We start from the raw sequence: 22,687 nt of genomic DNA, 5'->3' as shown, positions 1-22,687 counted from the left end.
TCGACAATTAAGCTCCACCTAGATCCTAGGTAACATGAAAAGCAGTAGGGATACAAAGTCATAATATGTCTCCATTTTCTTTCTTATAAAATGAGAACTTTAGACTAAATAATGACATCTAGTTTTAATTAATAATTTATAAATATCCCATTCAGTTCTTGGGGCACCTTTGTGGACAATGTCCATTTTATAGATGAGGAGGTTGTAAGATACAGAGAATTCTAGTCAGTAGCCCATGCTAGTCATTAAGGGATGGACTCTACCAACAATGGCAGCTCTGGATTTGGGGTCTCATGACTGTGGTGAAGACAAAGGAATGGTTCCCTAGAGGACGATGTTGGGAAATCCTGGAAGTGAAGGCTAAGCCCACGTTCAATAATAAACTGATTGTTAGTTAATATATGGTAGACATGAGTAGACTGCAGCAACTCCCAAGTTCTGGGGAAATTTGATACTCATGCCCCTTTTCTGACTCATTTCTGGGTAAATACCTCCCCAAGAGCTGTCCGGCACAGCCACCCTCCTGGCCTTTGCTCAACTTCTGTGTGACAGAAAGGGGTGAGGCAACGTAGGGGAGGAGCACCAGTCATTCTCTACTCATTGCCCAATAAATACCCAGACTCACACTTTGTAATCTAACACAGTGGAGGAGGAAGAGGAGACCACAAGTAGAAAGATGAGGGTCTCCCAATGGCTGTCCCCAGTGGGCTTTCTCCTCTTTTCCCTCTTCCCAGCTCACCTCTGCAAGATCTGTGGTAAGTGAATTCTGGCTCACAGCAGTACATTAATTGATCCCTCCTAAGGATGAGGTGATTATGGGAAATAGGGGCATCAGGCTATCGCTAATTCAAGGAGATATCCTATTCCAGACCCACAGATTGATGACCTTGCTTTTTGAGAGCTGGAACTCAAGGCTGTTTCATCAAGTCTGCTCCTGAGGGTGGCTGTATGAAGTGGGTGGCTGTTGAGGGCAAGGAGTTCATTTCTTGAAAGGCACAAAATAGCGTAATGGAAGTAACATTCTACTGTGAGGAAAAAGCTATACTTAGAAGCTACTATTTAAAAAGCTATGAAAGGCACTAAATCCAACATCCTCATCTGATAGATGAGGAATTTGTTCAGTAACTTCACTCCCTCCATCGACCCAGTTTGAGTTTTTTTGGCAAAGACACTGGAGTGGTTGGCCATTTCCTTCTCCAGCTCATTTGAGATGAGGAAACTGAGGCAGAGAGGGTGAAGGGACTTGCCTAGAGTTATACAGCTAGGAAGTATCTGAGGTCAGGTTTGAACTCACAACCATGTTTTATTTTGGTGACTCCTGACCTGATCTATCCACTGCTCCCTATAGCTGTCCTGGGAAAGGTGATTGGAGGTCATGAAGTCCAACCCCTCGTTCTGCATGAGGTCCAGGCTGCTCTTTAAAGTCATTCATTTCTCAGTTGTGTTTCTACAGGGGAGATTTTCTTAGGGAATCTTTGTCTGGTTCTCCACTTAGATGCAAGCCACAAGGTACAAATCCTGTATCTAAAATTTACTGGCTGTGTGATCTTAGGAAGATCTTGTAACCATTCTGAGCTTAACTATCCTTATCCATAAAATGGGATTAACAACCTCTTCACTACCCTCCTTCTAAACATGTTGTGCATAAACCTTTCAACCTCGGAGAAACATGAACCCTGGGCTAGAGAACAATAAGAAAAGAACAAAATTCACTAAAGCACAGAGGGCAGGAGCCCAGGAATCTGATGGGAAGGTGGGGACCAGGAACTTGGGGCAAGCTCTCCACTCCAGGAAGAGTGCCAAACAGGATGTATGTGAAAAAATATCCAGTAAGGGGTAACAACACAGTACTCCCATTGTGGGTACAAGGGGTGGGGTCACTGACACTGTCCCCTTTCCCAGCCCCCCAGCACATCCTCATTCCTGGCCTTTGATCAATGTCAAGACAGAGAATCGATGGAAACTAAGTCCTAATTCCAGGATAGATGAGCCAGAGAGAAGAGAAGGAGAATAGTCCCTGCTTCTTAGTTTTTTCTCAATGGGGGTCCTTGGGTGATCCCCGTGATCCTAGATGATAGCCTCTTACTCCTTCAAAGGGCGCCTGCCCCAGAGATGAACAAGGTACTTTTCTATCTGTTCTCCTAAATCTTCCGAATGTCATCCCTTCAGACATAAGTACACTGATGAATATTTAACAATTAGATCTCTGGAGCAGAGGAAATATACCCAGAACACACTTTTAAGTTTACATTGCATTATTGACATTTTCTTTATCACTTTCCTAAGTTTATACAATCAACAAAACCATACATCAAACCATAATTTATTTTTCCTTTGTTATTTTTCCAAAAGTAAATGTTCACCTTTGAATATTTAACAATGGGACCTGACTCCAGCATAAGTGCTGTAAAAAGCTCTCTGGCTTCCATCTCTAGGAACTCAGCCTTCCCCTACTCCCTGATCTTAGTCTTTTTGCCCTGATTGGTTTGACTGGTGCATTGTTTATCAGTTATTGGGAAAGGGGCTGGTCCTATCTCTTAAGATAGCCAGAGAAAAGGTGGAGAAAAAAAATCTATCGCTGATTCAAGGAGATATCCTATTCCAGACCCACAGATTGATGACCTTGCTTTTTGAGAGCAGGAACTCAAGGCTGTTTCATCAAGTCTGCTCCTGAGGGTGGATGTATGAAGTGGGTGGCTGTTGAGGGCAAGGAGTTCATTTCTTGAAAGGCACAAAATAGCATTCTACTGTGAGGAAGAAGCTATACTTAGAAGCTACTATTTAAAAAGTATGAAAGGCATTAAATCCAACATCAGCAATAGGAAAAGAGTGAGAAAAGTTAGCCAGGAGAGAGAGGGAAAAGATTCTGATTCCCGGATCTAAGGACTAGGGTTTAAATCCCACATCTGATGTTGATTACCCATATGATCTTGGTCAAGTCAGGAAACTTCCAAGGATGGGTAGGTGACACAATGGGGAGAATGCTGGGCCTGGAGTCAGGAAGAACTGAACTTAATTCTTTAGGGGGAAAAAACCTTTCAATTCGAACAATTCTTCTAGCTATTGTTCCATATTTCTCCTCCCTCTGATGGCCAAACTTTTGGGGAAACTCTTCCTCCTCTTTCTTTCATTTCAATCAGTCTTTAACCCTTTGCAGCCTAACTTGGTCTCATCACTCAACTAAAGCTGATCTCCCCAAAGTTACCAGTGACCAAAGTTCTCAATGGTCAAATCAAGACAGCATTCACTCATAATATTTGCTCCCTTCTGGGCCTGTACTTTCATCCCTCTTAAAAACAGTCTCCTATGTCTCCACCAGTCCTTAGGATAGAATGGGAGAATTATCCGTCCAAGTCTGGACTCCACTGTCATCCCCAAAAGGCTCAGGTCTAGAATCACCAGGTGATTTTTGTCCAGAACAGCAGACATCTCTCTCCAAAGCTGCATACCTTGGATAAAGTTTTTCACTTTTTATTCTTCCACATTTTCCCTCAAGAACTCTGATTTCATTCTTTCTTCCTTCATTTCTTCCATCTCCTCTTGGAGTCTTTATGGCTATCATTTCTTTGGGGGGAGGAAAATGAGATCACCTTATAGGTCAAGGTCTACTTCTAGGTCTTGGTGCTGAGGTTCCTTCAAGCCAAGGGGTTTCTTCATCACATGGGAAGCTTTTTCTATTTGTTCATAACTTGAGCTTCCCTGCTAGGGAAGACTGGTAATGGCTGTGCTCTTCCTACTGATTCTCTCAAGGTAATTGTCATTCCGTTCCCTCTGTGGAAGATCCAGGATGCACATGGAAAGCCAATGGCCACACTGATATGTGGTACATAACCCACCCAATAAATTTCAGAGCTCTCTCAAGGTATAAAGAAAAAGTTTTATTTGTTTCTCATGAGAAGTGGGTGTCTATACCACTATACAAGAGGTGAACGTGGGGACCCAAGCACAGGAGGCAATATATACGTTCCCTGACGCAAGCAACACCATCCTCCCTTGCTGGCTCATCCTCATTGTCTGAGAATATGACCTTATATTCTAAGCAGGAAACCTACAGCAAATGGGGAAGCAGCCCATAAATTCAAACTTAAACAAAGACATGCCTTTGATTGACTCTGAGACATGTGCTCTCAATGTATGGGCTGAGTAGATAAGGGCCAGGTCAATCGGCTCTATACATTCCCAGAACTGTACTATATGTCCTGTGAACTGTTTGTCATGGAGGAGAGTCAGGGGAAAACAGGAACCTGATCTCATAGCTTGATTAATTTATAGTTTCCTTTTGAAGAAATAGCAAACTTTTCCTATTCACTGAGGTTTCAGGACACTGCTCCCTTTAATTGTTTCCTCCTACTTCATGTTATACTTTATTGACTTATCTGTTTAGGCACTGAGTTTCCCCAGAAAATGGAAACTGCTTCAAAATAGAGATCATTTTTCTTTGTTTTTAGTTTGTGCCTTACATTTAGTTGATGTTTAATAGATAATTGTTAAATTGCAATGGATTATGGTCACTGGTGATGGGAATAAGAAAAGCTTCATCATGTATATAGAAAGGAACAAAGGAAAGGACTGAGAGGGGGCTGAACTTGAGATCAGGAAGACTAAATCTAAACCTTTTCTCAGACATGTAACTAATTTACTAATAAGTGTGTCTCAGATGCTTACTTTTGTTATTCAGTCATTTCAGTCTTGTCCGACTCTTCATGGCCCCAAATAGGGTTTTCTGGGCAAAGATACTGGAATCGTTGGCCATTTCCTTCTCCAACTTACTAGTATAACCCTGAGCAAAGATTTCAGCCTCAATTTCTTCATCTGTTAAATGAGGATAATAATACTGTCCACTTTCTAGGACTATTGTGAACATCATCTGAAACAATGTATGCAATGTGCTTAACAAACTTGAAAGTGCTTTATAAATGTTAGCAGTGATATTGATGATGGTGATAGACCTGAATCCTAGTCCCAGCTCTGCCACTAACTTGCTCTATGCTCTTAGAAGACTACTATCTCTCCCTGAGCCTCAGTTTCTCCATTTGTAAAAAAAAAAAAAAAAAGAACTAGACTAGATGATGTTGAGCTTGGCCTTTTCCTGCTATGACTTGGATTCATGCCTGTGATTTTCTCTTTCCCTCCCTTATCACAGAGGTAAACAGTAAAGAGAAGGACAAGCTAGATCCTCTGATAAACACAATGGTGAATTCCAACGAACCCTACCCAAGTGTAGCTCCCCAAATCCTGATGGCTCTCAAATTCGTGAAGCAACACTACTCAAAGGCCGAGACAACCTTCCTGAACCAAGTCAAGCTAAACATCATGCAATGTGGTAAGAATGATGATCTCCTTTAAAGGAACAAAATAAACAAAAAGGAGGGGGTCCATCCAAGCTACCCAATCAGTGTTGAGTAAAAATACAGTAAAGCTTTAACTAGCAAGTTTTGGTTTGTTTTGTTTTTGTTTACTACCCCACACTTGTTTCACATTATAATTTTTGAACATTATGAATTTTAGGATACCTTTTGGTCTCCTGTTGCCTACTTTTCCAAATATTTAGTTTCCTACTCCCCTACCCAGAGATCATTACCTGGTAGCTAAAGTTTTTAAGAGAAGGGCAGGAGAGGGAAGATGAAAAAAACAGTTCAGTAAAATTAACAGATCCATCAAATGAGTGAGATAGTACATGTAATGTTCTATACTCTGCAGAAAAAGCTTTCTTGAAACAGTATTATAACATATCAAGTACATGTACATATCATAATCCCATGTTAAAGAGGAGGAAAATAAAGCACAAGGTTAATAACCTGTCCATGGACATTCAACTAGTAAGTGTGTGTAGGAAATAAGTGGCAAGAATAGAAATAGTATTAGCAATGGCCACTCCAAAATCTACAGAGTTCCCCTTATCAGTCAGTTTAATAATCCTATCAAAAAAGGGTTTAGCATTTGCCATAGGATTATAGATTTAGAGCTGCAAGGACCCTTAAAGGTAATTGAGTTTAGTGCCCTTATTTTACAGATATGGAATTCTGTGACTCACAAGAGGGGAAGTAATTTGCCCAGGATCACACATTTAATAAATGTGAGGCAGGATTGAAACCATAATTTAAAATCCAGCATTAAATTTAGGCCACCTCAATACCCCCATGCCCTCTTCTCACAGAAACCATGCTCTCTCTGTGCAATCATCACCAATGTTTCTAAATATTCACTAAATGTCTTTTATCCAACACATTTTAAAACTTCACCAAGAATTAGAAGCCAAGCTTGAGGATATTTAGCTAGCAAAATATTCTTTTCCTAGGACAATATTTACTCTTCTGAAGTCCTCTCTCATTCCCCATGATTATGGAAAAATAAATGGCGTCTCATTCTTCAAAATCTAGAAAAGAGGAACCTATATAAATGAAAACCTCGTAAACTTTCTAAAATCCCTTATTTTAAAAATGTCTATGTCACTTTGCTTTGGTCAGACCACATCTGAAGTATCATGTTCAGTTCTGGCTATCACACTTTATGAATGTCATTGATGATCTGGAGAGCATCCAACCTGATGGTAAAAGATGTTGAGTGCTTCGGTTGAGAAACTGGGCTACTTGAGCTGGAAAAGAGAAGGCTCAAGATACAATGTCTGTGTTCAAACATCTATAGGAAAGATTGGACTCTTTCTTTTTGACTCCATGTTGGGAGGAGAGGTACAGGAGCCATAGATCTAAAAATCACAAGAATTCACATTAAGAAGCAGTGGGTTCCCCTCTCCAGAGTTTTTAAGCAAAGGCTGGATGATTTCTTTCATGGATTTTACAGAAGGTTTAGAATGGATTCAATGGTCAATGAACATTCTCCCAAGTTTAAAATGCTGTGATTCTCTATCAGACTGGAACTTGCATCCAGAGCTCCTGAGTCCATGCCCAGTTTTTTCTCTAATACGACCAACTATGTCAAAATCATTCACCTACTCAGACATATATGTTTCCTTTAAGATGGCGCTACATCTTCAGGACAGTTTGCTCTGGATTTACTGGCATTGACTGCTGCCTGCCAGACATGTATTATAAAAGATTACAAATTGGTCAAAAAACTTGAACAGAAGTTCCAAGCGGAAGTAGACAATATTGGTAAGAACCTCTCTATCAAAGACTGCTTTTCTTCATTCATTTATCCACTTCTATGTTCTATCTTTCCTCCTCTGTTCTACTACATTTTTGCAGACTAACTCATCAATCAAATATTTACTGAGAAGAACTATGTTCTAGGAGCTGCCCTAGATACCATGAAGTATTTCCTACTTCTCTATCCCTGGGTGCATAATGAGAAGACAAGATAGTGCACAAGAAAGAGAATAATAATCACAGCTAGTATCTGAATCTACAAGCGTATCACAGTCAGACAGATACCAAGTGCTACAAGAAGACAGAGAAGGACTGTACTATTCTATTGAAAGATATTTCTTAGAAAAACAGGAATTCAGAGTTCCACTTTTGGTATAGGGACTGATTTTAATGACTGACAATAAGTCAATGGGCATTTACTAAGCACCTACTGTGTGTCAGACACTGGAATAAAATGAATTATAAGGCATCTATAAAATTCACAATAAATCTTTCAAGCATGAAATTCTGTGCTTAGTACTTTCACAATTTTAGCCCATGAAAAGTAAATCTCTCTGTTACTTCAGAAGGCAGCCTCGAGACCAACTGGCAGAAGTTGCAAGGTGCATATTCCAGCGCAAAAGCTTTAGCTAATATTTAGAACCATCCAACATAAAATCAATCCAACATGAAACCAACGTGATAAGTTCCACACTGAAGGAAGGGTTCAAGCACAGACCTGGTAGACACCTATAAAAGATGGTACAAAGATAATTTCTGCATTTGATAAGAAGTTAGACTACATGATTTCCAAAGTCCTTTCTGATTTTAGGATTCTTTCAAAGACTTTCTGGCCATTTCCTCCTCCAGGGGATAAATTCCTATCTTTTCCTATAAATTTCATGTCTATTATCCAAATTTATTTAATGGAGAGCAGTGATGGGAACTAGAGAGGAATAGGATGAAAGAGGGAGAGGAAAAAATATTATTTGGCTATATAGCTTTCTTCTTTTCCTTCTATGGATAAGATATGTATTCTTTGCTTCCCAACAGATAAATATGGCCACCCATTGACTACCTATTACCAGCTTGGCTTAGATGTTTTGGCCATATGTCTTCTAAATGGAACCTATTCAACCTCCAAAATTGCTGATCTCTTTTCTGTGGAACCAAAGAAGTATTATTATAATAACCAGTTCTCTGTTGGTGAGTAATAACATCAGACTATCCTTCCTGCACAAAATTCTAGTGAGAAATCAAAATAGAAATTTAGAAATGTCCCAGATATTTTAGGGAATAATCAATCAATCAAGAAGCATTTAATAATCTCCTACTATGTGCCAGATACTGTACTGAGATCTGGAAGTACAGAGAAGAAGAAAGGGTCTTACATTCTAAAGGAGGAGACAATATAGATAAATTAAAACATACAAGATAAATATAGAGTAGATAGAAGATAACCTTTGAATGCTTAGCACTGGATTCTGAAGGGACCAAGAAAAGTCTCCTCAAAAATATGGCAGCTGTGTGGAGTCTTAAAGGAAGCACAGATTCTAAGATCAGGAAACTAGAAAGGAGAGCATTCCAGACATGAGAAACAGATTGTGTCAAAGAAAGGAGACAGAAAATGGTGTCCTGTATCTAAAGAATATCAAGTAGAGTAGTGTGGAAAGTGCTGTGGAGGAGAGTAAAGTGTGTGAATACTGAAAAAGTAGGAAGTGGTCAGATTATGAAGAGTTTCTAATGCCAAACAAAAGATATTGTTTTTGATTCCAGAAGTAATAGAGAGGTACTGAAGTTTACTGAGCAAGGAAGTGAGTGAAAAGACCTAAGTTTTAGGAAAATCATTTTGGCAGCCAAGTGCACAATGGATTTGAGTATGAAAAAACTTGAGACATGGAAATCATGCAGTAGTCCAGCTGAGCCCATATGAGGGCCTCAAATTCAATATAAGTTATATAAATAAATGGAAGAATGGTGTGAATACGAGAGGCATTCTATAGAAATAAATAAGATTTTGTTACTGATTGGATTATTGAGTGAGCAAAAAAGAAGTCAAAAATAAAATTGAGGTTCTAAAACTTGGTGACTAGGATGATGGTAACTGCTCTTGACTTCTGTTCAGAAAAGAATAGGGTTTGGGGGAGACAAAAATGAGCTGTTTTAGACATGTTGAGTTTGAAATGTTTTTGGGATATCCAGTCCAAGATTTCTAATAGATAAATGGTGATATAGGACTGGGGCTTAGAAGAAAGAAGAGGAAGTGAGAGACAGAGAGAAAGAGAGAGAGAGAGAAACAGAGAGATGGAGAGGGGGGTAGGAGGGAAGAGAAAGAGAGATGGGAATCATCATGTTGTTCAGTCATTTTTCAGTCATGCCCAAGTCTCCATCAGCCCAGTAGGGTTTTCTTGACAAAGACACTGGAGTGGTTTGCCATTTCTTTCTCCCGCTCTTTTTGCAGATGAGGAAACTGAGGCAAACAGGGTCATACAAGTATTAATATGAAGCCAATTTTGCATTCATAAAGATATCTTCACAAAAAAATAATCTATCCACTGGCCCATTCTGCTATCTACATAGAGATAATAATTGTATAGAAATAAATGATAAAATCAAAGGAAAGAATGTAGAGAGAAAGAAGCAAAACCTAGTTAAAATCTTGATTAATGGTTATAACTGGAATGAAGACCAAGAAAAATGAACTGAAAAGAAAGGGGGACAGATGTGAAGAGATCTAAGAAAGAGCTGAGTAAGGAAAATGCAAAAAAGAGAGCTTACTCAACAAAAGGCGGTCAAAACTGTAAGAGACTGCCAAGAGGTCAAAAAGGATGAACATTGAAAAGAAGACATTACATATGGCATTTCAGAGATCATCAGTAACTTGGGAGAGAACAATTTCTGTTGAATGATGAAGCCACAAACTCCACTGAAGGGGATTTAGAAGATTCAGAGGAAAGAATGAAGTAGAAGCACTAATGAGCATAAATGACTTTTTCCAGTGAGTTTAGCAGAGAAGGGGAGGGAGTGGGGGATAGTGTTAGAGGAATGTGGAGGAAATGCTTGGGAAATGACCTTAATTTTTTTGGTAAAGCAAATGTCCTTAGCAGAAATTGTAGGGAAAGGAGGGAAAAAAGATTTGGAACAGCTAGTATGTTGGGTAGAATAGGGAGACGTAATAAGTGCCTGGCTAGTGACAAAACTATTATCAATTTGTAACAGACCCAATTACATGGAGTCTATGTCAAATAGTCACAATTTCATGATCCCTTCCAATTCAGTTTTAACATCATGTCAGTGAAAGTGAAGGAGGTGGGAATGATCCATAGCAGGGTGGTGACAAATCAAGATTACCCTCAAGAGAAGAGAATAAGAGATTCAAGAGAATAGGAGCAGGAAGAGTTGAACTGTTTCAGTCACAATTTTAAAGAGAAAATAATATAGCAAGAGTAGAAATGAATGCCTCAGAAAAAACCTGATATCCAATCCTGTCTGGTATCCTCTGAGGAATGGAAGGATTGAAGGTCATGAGGATGGAGATTTAGACATTGAAAGATATAGAAGGTGATGGAACTATAAAAAAAATTTTGGTCATGTAATGTAAATTCAGAATTCCCTTGATGGTAATAAGAGAACACTTATTAGTGACAGTAAGACCAAGGGTTTGTAGCATAGGTGGAATGGAAGAGTGGGTTGTAAGAATTGAATAGGTGGTGAAAGTGGGAAGTCCCCAGAATGAGGTAAGTAGTGGGGTGGAGAGGAAGACTATGAACTAGGCCCTGAATTTATTGAGAAAGGAAAGAGGATGACTGGGATTGATCAATTTGTATTAAATGAACTACAAAAAAAGAGAGGTCACTGAGTGATGACCATAAAGAGATAGTGGCAGTGGGAAGCAAGAAGAATTCCAGCCCCCACCACAATCATGAGTAGGGAATATGGAGAGGGGGGCAAGGGAAACAGTATAATCAGAAGGGACTGCCAGAAGAAAGAAAAAGTGTTAATTATGGAAATGATCCAGAAGATTATTGGAACATTGGAAGAGCCAGAAAAATCTATAGTAGGACATGGGCAAAGGAGGAGGGAATTATTAAAGGGACAAAAATGAGGAAGCAGACAGAAAAATATACAGATTAAAGTATTGTTTCCCATCCAAGGAATTGGGACATCTGGGTGTATTCTGCAAAAACATCCTTCCTTTTTCTGTGTTTCATCACTAATTTTACCAATTTTTTGTATGGAGGGAGATGTATGTACAGAGTAGATAGGTGAGAATAGAATTAGAAGAAGAAAGAGCATTGCTGGGCTGTGTACATGTGTACACACATTTCTAGAAGGACTGAAGTACAGAGCAAAGGCTTTGGCAAAATTCCTCCAGTCGACATATTTCATGGCTATCATCAACTTGGGATCTTTAAATAGTGTGTCTAGAAGTATTCTACTTACAACTCACTCTCTTATAGATCTAGCTCTGAAAATAAGAGTGTAAATACATTAAGATTGAAAAAGAAAACCAGAGCAGAAATTTCACTGAGGTAGGAAGCAATATGAACTTGCTCTGCCTAGGAAGGTAATTCCTAGTAGTAGTGAGGTGGAGAGGAAGACTAGAAACTTGATTCAGATAATGCATTAATCTATCATATTGGGGAAATTTTAGCTCACAGATAAGTATTGAAGTCATGGGACAATAGTGACCACAAAAACAATCAGATTGTTGAGGTATGAAAAAGCAAAAAGGGATTTATTATGATCTTACCAGAAAGGACAATTCCCAACAGACAAGGTATTGTCAGTAAAAGAGTGCAAAGCACAAACTGCAAACACAGGATTATACAGACCCTAACAAGAAGCTCCCATCCCACATTCTGACCTTTTTTCCCATTGGCTGGAAAGTTTTCATTTAGAAATTAGAATTTAGAATTAGAAATTAAATATTAACCCCAGAACACACTTTACCCATATTAGGTACTTAAATGCTAATGAAAAGGGAGGGGGAGAGACAGAAGGGAAATGTTTGTTTATCTAAAATAACAGACTGCCTGCAGTTTTTAGCTATAGCTCAACTTGTTATCGCAAAGTCTCAAGTCACAATTAGGGCATAAGACCTTATGAGAGGTCTTCACTCAGTTTATCCCATTCAATTCATTTAAATGGAAATTAACTCAATCAAAGAACCATTTTGCATTAGGAACTTATATTCCTAATTATAATTAGAAATTATAATTAGGAACAATTATAATAATTATAATTATGTCAATAATAATATATTATGTCATTATATATAATATAATTATATATTATGTATATAATATAATTATATATAATATATAATCGTCATTACATAATGACAATTATAATAATAAGTCACACACATGCTGCATTATTAAGAATAATATATACACAGAATAGGACTGAGGTTCACAAGAGAGGGAAGACATCCACATCTAGATAGATTACTGGGAAACAAAAATAAAAGATAAAATGTATTTTAGAAACATTACTAGCTCTGACTCAGAGGTCCTGGGTTCAATTCCCCTATCTGAAATTTATTACCTATGTGATGTTAAGTATTTAAACTTGCTGGGTCTGTTTTTTTTTTTCAATTTATAAAATGATAGGATTAGAATAGATGATGTCTGAGATATCCTTCAGTTCTAGGCCTAGGAACTTGGAATAAAACAATGAAAAATATACCTTTCCCAGGTTTCCATCTACTCGTCTGGAGTAGTCTGGGATAACAGAGAGATGCCTACTTACACACACACACACACACAACACACACACACACACACACACAACACACACACACACCTATGCTGTTTTTCTGACCTGAATCTTTTAACAGACACTGGGGCACTTGCTGTCCTGGCTCTGACATGTGTGGACAGGAAGAACCCAGATGTAGAAGAGATCAGAAATAATATAGAAATGCTTGTGAAGATGATCCTGAATGAAATAAAACCAGATGGCACTATTGGAAATATCTACAGCACAGGACAAGCAATGCAGGTGAGTTTGTGAAAATCAAAAACAAAAGAGATCAGCAATAATGCCATCCCCTGCTTTGGGTTCTCTATTCTCAAGGGGACAGAACATGTAGTTCAAGTTTCAAAAGGATTTTCTGTCTCTGTGTGTGTGTCTGTGTGTGTCTATCTCTCTCCATCTCTTTCTCTCTTTCTCTGTGTATGTCTCTCTCCTCTGCTTTTCTTTCTCTATATGTATCTGATTCCTTCTATCTCTGTCTCTTCCTCTTCCTTCCTTCCTCTCTCTTTCTCCCCTACTCTCTGTCTCTTTTTCTTTCTCTCTTTTCCCCCTTTCTCTTTTTTCTTTCTCTGTTTCTCCTTCCCTGACTCTCTCTTTCTCTATCACTCTCATTTTAAAAAAAATTTTTATTGATGCTCTTCTGTTTTATGGTACTGTCACTTCCCAATGGCATCTTCCTGAATCCTTCCCAACATAACTCCCTCTTATAACAAATGAGTACAGGTAAGCTAAACAAAGCACCATATCCCCTTTAATGAAAGTGCCTTTTCTGTATTATCATCAATTTATCCTGTCTAGATCCCCTAAAAATGGACTGGTTTTTGCTTTCCTTTATATCCTCAGTATTATCCTCATTTAAAATACAGTACCTATTATTTTAATACTCTTAATAAATGTTTATTGACTGACTGACCATACAGTTCTATTGCTCTCTGGAAGAGTTAATACCCAGTACTATTTCTTTTACATCCTATTCATCCTTCCTCTAGTACTTAGTACACAATAGATACTAAATAAATGTTCATTGGCTGATTATTTGATAGAGCAACAGAAGAGATTGGGATTGGTATCTCCTTCCCTAGAATTCCCTTTATCTGCTAAGAAAATTTGTGGATCTAGTGTCTTTACAAAAAATGGAGGGGAGTCAAAATAGACTGCTGTCACATTCCCCTACAAGATGTAATCCCTAAGAAACTTCAGATTTCTTCATAGTTTCTTAAATTGAGATTTATTTTTTGGTTCTCTCTTTCTTAATCCTATTAGGCCCTTTTTGTGACTTCAAAGTATTATAAGGAAGAAGATTGGAACTGTACTAAGACTCTTAAAACTGTTCTAAATCATATTCCTCAAGCCTTCCAGAGGCCCATCGCTGCAAGCCAGGTGTTGCCTGCCCTTCAGGGCAAGACTTACTTGGATTTAACCCATGGCACCTGTCAGTCCAGTCCAGGTATAAGCATCCTAAAACAGACTTCTTTTTTTTCCTAAGAGGAAATCCACCCAATGAAAGTGAATCATAGGAGTGTGGGTCCTAATTGAAGTTTCTGGAGATGATTTGTTCATGAAGCTATTCTCAACCCAACATCTGGAAATGAAATCGTTAACTATCTTGAGGAGGAAAAGGTGACATCTAACAGAATGACAGATTGGATGATAGTCTCCTTAGGCTATTGGTCAACAAGGAAGGCTCTGGTGAATTGGTTCAGTTTCCAAAGTAATTCTGCCCTAGACATATCAGTCCTCCTTCACTGGTCCCAAGGATTGTTGAGGTTCAAAAGGGGACCTCAAAAGGTTGGGGTCACAGACTGGTGTTGTGAGGTTTCTGTCTCAAAAGAATATGCAGGCTTGAACCCATCTCCAAGCCAGGGAAAAGTTTATAGTAATTGTAACATCAACTGAAGCAGGCTCAGTTCCAAAAAGATTTAGCAAAGAACTAGGAAAAAAAAATAAATTTATAGGACAGTGTCTGAGAGACCAGAGCTTCATGTTCCTTATTTGCTAATTTTATGGCTTACAGAGAGGTTTGAGGGATGGTCTATTCACTATTGCCGCAAGAACTTGGTTATCACTGACCAGCAGATTATCTATCTGACACTCAGCAATATTTATAGGAGTATCCTAAGGCCAGAAGACTTTAAAATCATTGATAGACAGATTGTTAAAACAATAATACTCTAAGGTCAGGAGACCTCAGGATCACTGATATATCTTCCCTAAAGTCTAAGGGGAAAAAAAATTATATATATATAACTATATTATTATATTCCTAAAGCCAGAAGATATTAGAATCAATGACAGATAAAATTGTTAGAACAATTGCACTCTAAGGCAAGGAGACCTCAGGATCACTGCTATATTTCTCCTAGAAGCTGTCCCTCATCAGGACCACTAGAATTCATTTCCACATTGCTTTCTTTTCTGGGAATAAGTAACACAGCATCATATAACTTCCTTCTCAATTAGGGAATGACTCTAATGAATTGTGACTTGATGTTCTGTATGACAGAAACTATAGAGATCAGATAACATGACCCTAAATGAACATGAGTGCAAGAAATAATCAACAAGCATTTATTAAATACTTATTATAAACTAAATATGGTGCTCAGTCTTTCAGATAAAGACAAAAATGAAATAAACTAGGAAAAGTTCATACAGTCTCTCCCATTTATCTATAAAAATATTACAAAATACTCTTCTCAGAACCATCTTGTGGATGGACTGTACATTTTTCTTCCTAGTCTATAGATGAAGACATGAAGGTGGATATGAAAGAAGTAATTTCCAAAGTCACACAGCTAGTCAGTGGCAGGTCTAGGATTCAAATCCAGATTTTTGGACGTCAAGGTACAATCTTCCATGGCATGTTGCCCTTCTCAGAGAACTGGAGTTTATTTAAAGGGACAGCCAAAGAAGAGAGAGAGACTTTTTTCTTTATTTCTCTGTTCAACTTTTAACGAATCTTGGGAAAAATCACAAGAACCTAGTTCCCAGGTTTTCTGTGCTTTACATTGAACCTGAGGGGCTGAAGCAATGTCAGCTTCCATTGGGAGGCCCTGCTGCACTTATTTCATGTCCTAGATTTGATGGAAATGGGTAGAAGAGAGGACATCAGAGACAATACAACTACCATCACTATCTTTTTAGGTGCCTCCTCAGTGAGACAAAGCACAGTACATTTGGTCATTGTTTGAGTCCTGATTGATTTATTTCTGCACTCATTTCTGCTTTGGTCCAAAATAAATCTCCACTGGCTAATTCTTTAATATAGACCTGAGGGTATCCCCCGCCACACAATTTATTTAGATTTTTTTTGACTAAGTTTAAGATTCTTTGCCTCAATTGTTCCTTAGCCTTCACCACTGAATGGACATTGCCTCAATCAAACTGGGACCTGAAAACCTTAGCTTAAAAAGGCCCAGGTCTCCTACTGCATCCACAGCCATCTCAGGTCATCCTGATCTACGTCTGGCCACTGGACCCCAGTGGTTCAGGAGGGGAAAGTGAGACAGGTGACCTTGCACAGCTCTCTCTCACTGAAATCCAACTCACTTGCATATCATGATCCTCTTCCAAGAAAGGACAAACAAGTGCTGCATAGAAACTCTTCTAGCTAGATGACACAAGCTTTGGGGCACCATAGTGCACAGAGCACAAGGTTAGAGTCAAAAAGATAATTTTCTGAGTCCAAATCCAGCCTCAACTGTGTGATCCTGGGCAAGTCACTTAACCCTGCTTGCCTCAGTTTCCCCATCTATAGAATGAGCTGGAGAAGAAAATGTCACACTACTCCAGTATCTCTACCAAGAAAACCCCAAATGGGATCATTAAAAAGTCAGACATGACTGAAACAACATAACAAGATGTTTTCTATTCTCTATATCTCTCTTTGCCTGTTTCTCTCACTATTTTTCTAAATCTGTATCTCTGTCTCTATGTCTACCTCTGGCTATCTTTGACTTTGTCTGTCAATATACCTGTTTGTCACACAAACAGATACACACACTTACATACACAATACTCCCCTCTCTATGTGCATTTCCCTTATCAATCTGCCCAAATATATAAGGAATTACACCAAATAAGAAGACAAGGCCATCAAATTACAAATCAACTAACAAATGGAGCTAACCTTCTCCAGAACTGCCAAAATGTTGAGTCTTAATCAATCAAATCAGGAAACTTTGGGGAGGGCAGGGGTTAGTTTAAGGAAACAGACCCAAATGGAGTTGGAATGGATTGGAGCCATCCAAGGATCTTCTGGTCTTTTTGTCATGTTCTGCTTGCCATTTAACCATTACATATCTGAATGTTGCTCTTTGCTTCTCTGTCCCTGGCAGGTTATCTCAACAACTCTATCCCCACAATTACAGAATCCACTCCCCAGTCCCACCAGAATATTTCAGTCAAATACCAAGTAGTGGATTTCATCACTAAGCACTTTAAAAAATCCATTGAAGTCTCAGTGCCAGAGGGCTCTTTCTTCCTGAATGTGATGGAGAAAGCTCAAGAAGAAGACCGAAAGGCATTTGGGTATGTTCCTTAAAATGACATAGGATCCATATTCAGCTTATAATATGGATTTCCTACTTCTATAAATAATTCCAGAATTAGAAAACAACTGTTCTGAAACATAAGGAAAAAGCAAGTCTAGGTTTATTAAGGACTTTCTAGGTCTAAATAGCAAAGAAGAATAGCCATATGTATGGCTAGGGATTTAAATGCTTATAAAACACTTGGAATCAGTTTGTGTGAGCAAAATCTGGTTAGATATTATAAAGTCATATAAAAATTAGGAGAAAATGGACTCCCAAGAGCTAACTTAAAATTGCTTAAAACTTTAATCTGGTAAACAAGTAGGATTAAAGTAGTGAATTTTCTTTTTAATATCTTGATAACTACATTGCAATATAATTGGTTTTCTTTGTAATCTTATGTATTTTATTTGATGAATAAGGAAACCTTATTGGAAAGAGTTAGACACAGTGAAAGAAAAAGAAATAGGAACAGAGACACACAAAGAAGAGCCTATGACCAAAAAGGGGGGTAAGGGAATGGACAGGGAATGAGAATCTGGTTCTGGGTCATTAAGAAAGAACAGACCTCAAGAAAACATAAAATCTACTTTCTTGCTCAGAACTTGTCCTTGAGTACATAGCAGCACAGATAGAGATTTTCCTTTTTATATACTACTAATAATAATGACACTTATATAATACATTAAAGTCTGCAAAGCACTTTACAAAATGTTGCCTCATTTATCTTTTTGTTCAATTTAATTTTACTTTGCATTAATGTATAATCTTATCTGTCTAATAAAACAAAACACAAAACAAGTTAAGAAAAAAATAATGGATCCCTGTAACAACAGAATATCCAAAGCATATAAGCATCAAATGCACCAAGGCGATTTCAAGTACCCCAGAAGTTCATGTAGCAACGTAGGAAGAGAAGCATGGAGATGGTGATCTTTTTTCATGCTTTCCTGCAGTCTCCCAAGTTTCTGTACTCATATCTCAAAAATTAATTAATGTTGGCTTTAAAAGAGGTATAATGACCACAACAAAGGAAGTAACGTGTGCTTTGTTCTAACCCTAACTGGGGTATCTTGTTGAGTTCCATATACTACATTTTAGGGACAACAATGAGAAACGGAAGCACATCCCAACAGAGATAGGAAGGGGAGTGGGATTATTAGCCTAAAGAAGAGAAGGCTTTGAGAGGAGATAATTACTTAAACACTGGCTTTGTAAAAAAGAGATCACACTCACTCTGCTTGGCCTCAGAGGCCAGAAATAGAAGTAATAAATAGAACCTGAAGAGAATCAGATTTTGAATCATAAGAGGGAAAATTTAGAAGCAGATAAAAGTCCCCCAAAGTGGAAACTAAAGCAGCCTGTTCACTTGTTGAATAGGTAGCATAGAGTACAAATCAGGAAAGCCTGAGTCTAAATCCTGACTTGGAGTTTAATGGTATCCTAGCAAAGTCCTAACCTCTGTCAGCATCATTTTCACTATCTATAAAATATGGATGATAGTAGGACCTATCTCACAGATTGTGAGATTAGATTGTAAACTCCTTGAAGGCAGGGAAATATCCTTTGTTTCTTTTTGTATTCATATTGTGTTTAATAAAGATTTATTGACTGATTGATTGGAGTGGTTTGTAAGGATTAAATGTGATACCACATATAGCAATTTATTAGTCTTAAAATGCCATAGAAATGCTAGCTATTTCCAAGCAGGGAATTGGGGGCTGCTTGTTATACAAGCAGAAGCAGATTCCTATCAGATGACCTATCAGATCTCAGAAACCATGAGATTATATGATTCTGTTATTCTAGGTTCACAACAAAGTCAAGTGAATGGGGTCCATATGTCACTTCAGTTGCTGGTATTGAGGCCAGCAGTAAAGACAGAACCTACTGGCAGCTCCTGAATAATGATCAACCACTGAGCCAAGGTGAGCAAAGATGTGACAAAGAAGAAGCAACAGAAAATTCTCTGAGCACTCATTTAGAATTCTGCAGTGTATAAATCTCTGTTTCTGGGGAATTTTTTTTAAAAATTAAATGCCCCTAGAAGGGCTTACAGGGATGGAAACCAACTAAAATCTACAGCATTGCTCTTTATTTGAAAACTCCAGTTTTACATCATTTGATTTCAGTCTTTTCTCATTTCTCCCTACAGGAGTTGCAGAGTTTGTAGTATCTAAAGGTGATAAACTGGAAGTCAGGCTGAGTTACTATTGAAGGAAGCAACAGTGAAAGAGTCATCCAACTTTCTATTTGTGGAGTCCTTCCCAGAATTCTTTTGGGAAACAGAGAACCCCCTGTCTTTCTCCTCAATCATCTCAGCTCCCATGGAAATTCAAGTAGATTTGTGCTCTCTCTTTGTCTCTCTCCTTACATAATAAAAATTCAAAAGAATAATAGTATCAATCATTTCTGCTAATAAGAAGGCTTTGGAAATTAAAGAAATGAATCTTTGTCCAGCCACTATTAAGAAAATCTAGGCAGAAAATATGGCATGGCTTTAAAACACATAGTACTTCCTCTGCTTTATCATTTATTCCTTACAGCAAGCCTGTGAAATTAAGACAATAAATATTTATTAATACCATTTGGTATGTGATGAAACTGAGACTCAAAGAAGAAAAATAAATAAAGATCTCAGGATTTCAAACCAGAAAAAATCTCTGGGAAAATCTAATCCCATCTCATTTTACACATCAGGATAACAGAGGTTTGATTGAGGGGGATCTCAGTATCCCTTCATTTACCTTTTGTTTACTTCTCTGTATAGATGTCATTTCCCCCCAATCCAAGTAGCTTCCTTGAGGACAAGAATCATTTCAGTGCTTTCTTTTTATCTACAGTGTCTTGCATTCATTCATTCATTCATTCATTCATTCATTCTACAAGCACTTTCAAGTGCCTACAGTGTGACAGGCCCAAGAGCTACCCAGATGATTAAAAAAAATACAACAGGAAGCTCTTCTTGTTTTATTTTTTTGATATTAGTAATCTCCAGAGTCACTGAATAAAACTTTCATTGCTATTGCAAAAAATCTTATGATATAAGCATAACTATAGAAGTCACAAACAATAAGCACAAGAACATCTTTTATTTTTTCTATCATAAAAATGGGGCTTCCTTTAGGGTTCATTTGTAGATTCTGGAAGCAGCAAAATATAGAAGCTAACTTTATAGTATTCCATATTTTTTATTCTTTTTTTCTAAGTTGGCATTAATTTTTATCTCTTAATAAGGAAAACAGGGACACTGATACACTGTTGGTGGAATTGTAAACACATCCACCCATTCTGGAGAACAGTTTGGAACTATGCTCAAAAAGTTATCAAACTGTGCATACCCTTTGATCCAGCAGTGTTTCTCCTGGGCTTATACCCCAAAGAGATACTAAAGAAAGGAAAGGGACCTGTATGTGCCAAAATGTTTGTGGTAGCCCTGTTTGTAGTGGCTAGAAGCTGGAAAATGAAAGGATGTCCATCAATTGGAGAATGGTTGAGTAAATTGTGGTATATGAATGTTATGGAATATTATTGTTCTGTAAGGAATGACCAGCAGGATGAATAGAGAGAGGACTGGCGAGACTTACATGAACTGATGCTGAGCGAAATGAGCAGAACCAGGAGATCATTATATACCTCAACAACGATACTGTTTGAGGATGTATTCTGATGGAAGTGGTTCTCTTCGATAAAGAGAGCTTTAATTGATCAAAGATGGACAGAAGCAGCTACACCCAGAGAAAGAACACTGGGAATGAATATAAACTGCTTGCATTTTTGTTTTTCTTCCTGGGTTATTTACACCTTCTGAATTCAATTCTCCCTGTGCAACAAGAAAACTGTTCGGTTCTGCACACATATATTGTATCTAGGATATACTGCAACCCATTCAACATGTAAAGGACTGCTTGCCATCGAGGGGAGGGGGTGGAGGGAGGGAGGGGAAAAATCGGAACAGAAGTGAATGCAAGGGATAATGCTGTAAAAAATTACCCTGGCATGCGTTCTGTCAATAAAAAGTTATTTTAAAAAAAGAATATTGAGTAGTATCTATTTAAAAGCAAGAATAAGCATTATCTGTAATAGGGATAAACTAGAAGCCTTTTCAACAAGAGCAGGAGGGAAGCAAGGATGTCCCTTATCACCATTATTATTCAATATTGTATTAGAAATGTTAAACTATAATAAGAAAAAGAAATTGAAAGAATGAGAATAGGCAATGAGGAAACAAAACTTATTTTTCATAGATAATGTGATGGTATACTTGAAAAACCCTAGAAAATCAATAATATTAACAATATTAATAACTAGCAATTATATAATATTTCAAGATTTGCAAAGCACTTTACATGTTATCTCAATGTTCACAATAACCCCGTGAAAAAGATACTATTACTGCCCCCATCCTACAAATAAGGAAACAGTCTGGAAAAAGTAAAGTGACATGTTCAGAATCACAGTGGGTAAGAGGCTAAGATAGAAACTGAACTTAGAATGGATATGATTATGTTGACTCCGTTTGTTATTAGCTCATAATGGCCTTGCTTTCACCTCAAAATACTTAATAAATGAATTTCAATTTCTTATTTTGAAATGCTTTTTGAATTTCATTATCACTTTTGTATATTCTGACGAATGAAAACTATTATGAAGTGTTTTCTTAAGATTTTTTTAAGAGTTCAAATGGCAAATTAGTTTTCTGGAAAGTCTGGTTTTACAACCTATCCCTATTCCTTATCAATGCCATTTTCCTCTTGTCGTTTACCCAGGTGTTATTTAAATGTTTCTGTCTCACAGCTGAGAGACTTTGCAAACAGCCCAAATTTGCCGACAGAAGCCACAATCTACCAGCCTCAGGGCTGCCCCACAGGAAGATTGTGAAATAGGTGATTGGTCCTTGCTCCCTTCCTCAAGGCAGGGAAGGGACACACTCAGGCTACCATGTGCAGTAGGATATCCCCTGAGAGAGAAGACAAAAAGTCTTTTCCCTGAAATATTCTTAATGCTGTCTGTCCCAGATCTAGCTGAAAAAATAACCTAGAGAATGAGCATCTTAGGACCCATGGAATCAACAAAGGTTAATAACCAACCTGATAGAAGAAATATTATGTAGGAGTCATCAGAATCACCTCACCTGACTTGGACATGCTGCCTGTGTGGCCATAAGCAGGCCTCTTGTCTTCTTTGAGATTCAGGTTCCCCCTCTAAAAGGTGATAATATTACCTAAATTAATCCCAAGGAATCGCTGGGAAACGTAAAACTGAGCTGCAGGCTCCAGGCAGGTCAACGCACCGGCCCCTCGACTGCCA

At 38.0% G+C, this 22,687-nt stretch overlaps 1 protein-coding gene across 1 annotated transcript; it reads left to right on the top strand.

Annotated features, from left to right (window-relative positions):
• Positions 1 to 652: 652 nt before the first annotated feature.
• On the top strand, positions 653 to 19,964 carry TCN1 (transcobalamin 1). The gene is made up of 9 exons (XM_051965337.1): positions 653 to 755; positions 5,144 to 5,323; positions 6,978 to 7,112; positions 8,139 to 8,291; positions 12,928 to 13,091; positions 14,109 to 14,292; positions 17,183 to 17,375; positions 19,187 to 19,305; positions 19,533 to 19,964. Exons 1-9 carry the CDS (start codon positions 677 to 679, stop codon positions 19,592 to 19,594), a joined length of 1,269 nt encoding a protein of 422 aa, XP_051821297.1. The 5' UTR covers positions 653 to 676; the 3' UTR covers positions 19,595 to 19,964.
• Positions 19,965 to 22,687: the final 2,723 nt, after the last annotated feature.

The sequence above is a fragment of the Antechinus flavipes genome, chromosome 6 (assembly GCF_016432865.1).
Source record: "Antechinus flavipes isolate AdamAnt ecotype Samford, QLD, Australia chromosome 6, AdamAnt_v2, whole genome shotgun sequence".
Lineage (NCBI taxonomy): Eukaryota > Metazoa > Chordata > Mammalia > Dasyuromorphia > Dasyuridae > Antechinus > Antechinus flavipes.
The sequence above is the reverse complement of the archived record's forward strand: the minus strand, read 5'-3'. Positions and strand labels throughout refer to the sequence as shown.

Coding starts and splice junctions, on each gene's coding strand:
- TCN1 (XM_051965337.1), top strand. CDS start 677: ATGAGGGTCTCCCAATGGCTGTCCCCAGTGGGCTTTCTCCTCTTTTCC. Junction 7,113..8,138: donor AGCGGAAGTAGACAATATTG/GTAAGAACCTCT, acceptor GCTTCCCAACAG/ATAAATATGGCCACCCATTG. Junction 17,376..19,186: donor GAAGACCGAAAGGCATTTGG/GTATGTTCCTTA, acceptor CTGTTATTCTAG/GTTCACAACAAAGTCAAGTG.